Genomic DNA, 2500 nt, shown 5'->3' on the forward strand with positions numbered 1-2500 from the left:
CCCTCCCCTCCCCTCCCCTCCCCTCCCCTCCCCTCCCCTCCCCTCCCCTCCCCTCCCCTCCCCTCCTGCCCCCCGCCCCTCCCCGCGCACCTGCATGCTGAACAGCGCCATGAGCGCCAGGCTCCAGCTGTTGAGGGTGCCGCAGTGCGCAGAGTTGATGTCGTGCGCCTTGGCCCACAGCTTCACCTGCAAAGAGCGGTAGGATGTTGCGGGTGAGGGGGGCAGGGGGCGGTAGGGCATGTGTGAGGAGGGCGCTAGAGAGGTGACGAGAGGAGGGACGCGGCGGTGGCACGACGGCCCGAGATCGGCTCGGAATGGAGAAAGCCCCCAGGCTTGCGAAGATACCTCCCATGACTCAAGGGGCACTGTAACTGTACCTGGGAATTGGGAGCCCCCGATGATCCGTCGAGTATTGAGACGTAATTCTTTGGGCTCGGGCACCCCCCCCCCCACACACACACCACTCACCAGGCGCACCAGCGGCGCCAGCCCGGGCTGCAGGCCGTGCAGCAGCCGCATGACGGCGCCCTTGAAGTCGCAGCCGCGCGTGGTGACGCAGATGTCGCACTCGATGCCGGAGGACGACTCCACGAACCTGGTGAGGTGAGGTGAGGTGAGGGGTGGAGCGGCAAAAGGCGGGATGGGTCGACCATGTAGGGGCCTGAAGCGCTTGCCAGGACAGAAATCGTATACAAGAAGGCCGGACGCATTCTGCGCGCCGAGCACTTGTGCCGTCCCAAGCGCAGTTCCAGCCTTATCCAACCATCAGCCCTCCTACCACCACCCACACCAAGCACGCTCAACCCGCACCAGCAACCCGCTATTCACCAAGCCCACCCGATCCACCCGCCCACTTCCCCGCCAGACCACATCGTGTCCCCTAGCCCGCGCACCCCCCCTCCAAACCCTCTCCTCCTCGCTCTTCTGCATTGGGTCGCTTTAGTTTGGGCTGGTGGTTATAACCCCATCCCCCGCCCCCTGTTCTGGGTTCCAGCTCTCACTTGATGATGGGCACACGCGCCTCCAGGATGCGGGTGACGGGCCCCGCAGTGACGCCGCGCACCTCCAGCTCGTCCGCCAGCCGCCGCAGCAGAGCCGCGAACTGCTCCTCAGACAGGGACTCCTGGCAGACAGAGTGGGGCCGGGGGTTGCAGAGGTTGCAGGGGGTTGGGGGAGGGGGCGGGGTGGGGGCTTGCACGTTGCACGGATACAAGGTATGTGAGGGGTACCGGAGTGGAGTGTTGGGCACATCAGGGACGCGGAATCTCTGCAGATGCCGTGTCGCCGCGCCCACAGAGTGGGCCCCAGCGCTTGGCACAGGCGCATCGTACGGCAGTACACAGTGACTTGCAGTGTTGCCCGGCTGGATCCCATCCCGGTCGGGGCCGCTTTCACACGCTTTGCAGGGGCCTCACTGCACCCCTCACCTGCCGCCAATCCCACACAGGCTGCCGGCAGGGCCGGGAAAGCCCCGCTGGCCGAAGGCCTTTCCGCCCACCCGCCCAGTGGGGTTCTAGCCCTTATCGCTTGCATCCTCGCAGCCCTCCCCAGCCTGGCCCAAACCCCTGCCCGCCTCTCCCGACCCACCAGCGGCAGCACCTCGCCGCCCCACGCCCCCGGCGGCAGCTCCACCGCCGGGCCCGGCGCCAGGTGCGCCTCCGCCACGCCGCCCGCCAGCGCCAGATCCAGATCCGAGCCGTGGCTGTAGCAGGAGCTCAGGAAGGACCCGTACGGCACCAGGTGCAGATTCGAAGGCGCTGGGAAGATGCTGGGCAGCAGCGACCGCAGGCGCTCAATTGTGGCCTGCCGCGCCACGCCGTCCTCTTGGGAGGGCTCTCGAGCCTGGAGGCGAGCAGAGGCAGAAGTTAAGTGGAAGGTGTCGCGGGAGGAGCCGGGGGCGCGGACAGAAAAGAAGGCCCCAGTGGTTCGTGTCCGTCACGGGTGCTGCGGTATCCCGCCGGGGAGCTTTCTCCGACTTCACGGAAATCCCCCCAAAGCACCCCCGCCGCCCCAGGATCCTTTGCAGGCATGGTATACAACGCTCTGGAGCCTCGTGCACCGCGTGGGTGCGTGTGTGCGGCCAAAAGACATCAGTTCCCGCACCTTGGCCAGCTGCTGCAGGAAGGCCTCCATATATTCCAGCGCATCTTTTGAGCATTGCCGATGCTGTCCCAGGTCGGCAGACCATGACTTGCTTACTGAATTCTCCACAGTTTGCCCAGCCCGGCTCCCGTTGCTTCCCCCGGGAAAGGAACCCCCAAGAAGTGGACTACTGCCAAGTGAGTCCACGCTCCCGAGCGGGGGCGTCGCCATTTGGCCTGCGATTTCGCGAAGTTTTCAATCCTCTTCGTGTCAACCAGACGTCCAGAGCGTCCGTGGTTCGTTCATTATTTTAGCTGCTACGGTAAAGATTTTGTGACTGCTCAGGGGCCCGACGCTGAGGAACTCCGGTCGGCTTTCTCCATGCGTAAGTATCGAGGCGGGGACCGCCGACCAAGTA

General features: G+C 65.5%; 1 protein-coding gene across 1 annotated transcript in view; it reads right to left on the minus strand.

The window, feature by feature from the left end:
- Nucleotides 1–2376, minus strand: part of CHLRE_14g612150v5 (uncharacterized protein) — a 9316-nt gene extending 6940 nt beyond the window's left edge. Inside the window, exons 1-5 of the mRNA XM_043070007.1 lie at nt 2104–2376; nt 1588–1842; nt 1002–1123; nt 469–595; nt 91–186 (exon numbers count right to left, since the gene is read on the minus strand). Coding sequence (XP_042916680.1) covers nt 91–186; nt 469–595; nt 1002–1123; nt 1588–1842; nt 2104–2133 — 630 coding nt within the window. The 5' untranslated portion in view covers nt 2134–2376. The remainder of the gene's footprint in view (nt 1–90; nt 187–468; nt 596–1001; nt 1124–1587; nt 1843–2103) is intronic.
- Between the last annotated feature and the right edge of the window lie 124 nt (nt 2377–2500).

The sequence above is a fragment of the Chlamydomonas reinhardtii genome, chromosome 14 (assembly GCF_000002595.2).
Source record: "Chlamydomonas reinhardtii strain CC-503 cw92 mt+ chromosome 14, whole genome shotgun sequence".
NCBI lineage: Eukaryota > Viridiplantae > Chlorophyta > Chlorophyceae > Chlamydomonadales > Chlamydomonadaceae > Chlamydomonas > Chlamydomonas reinhardtii.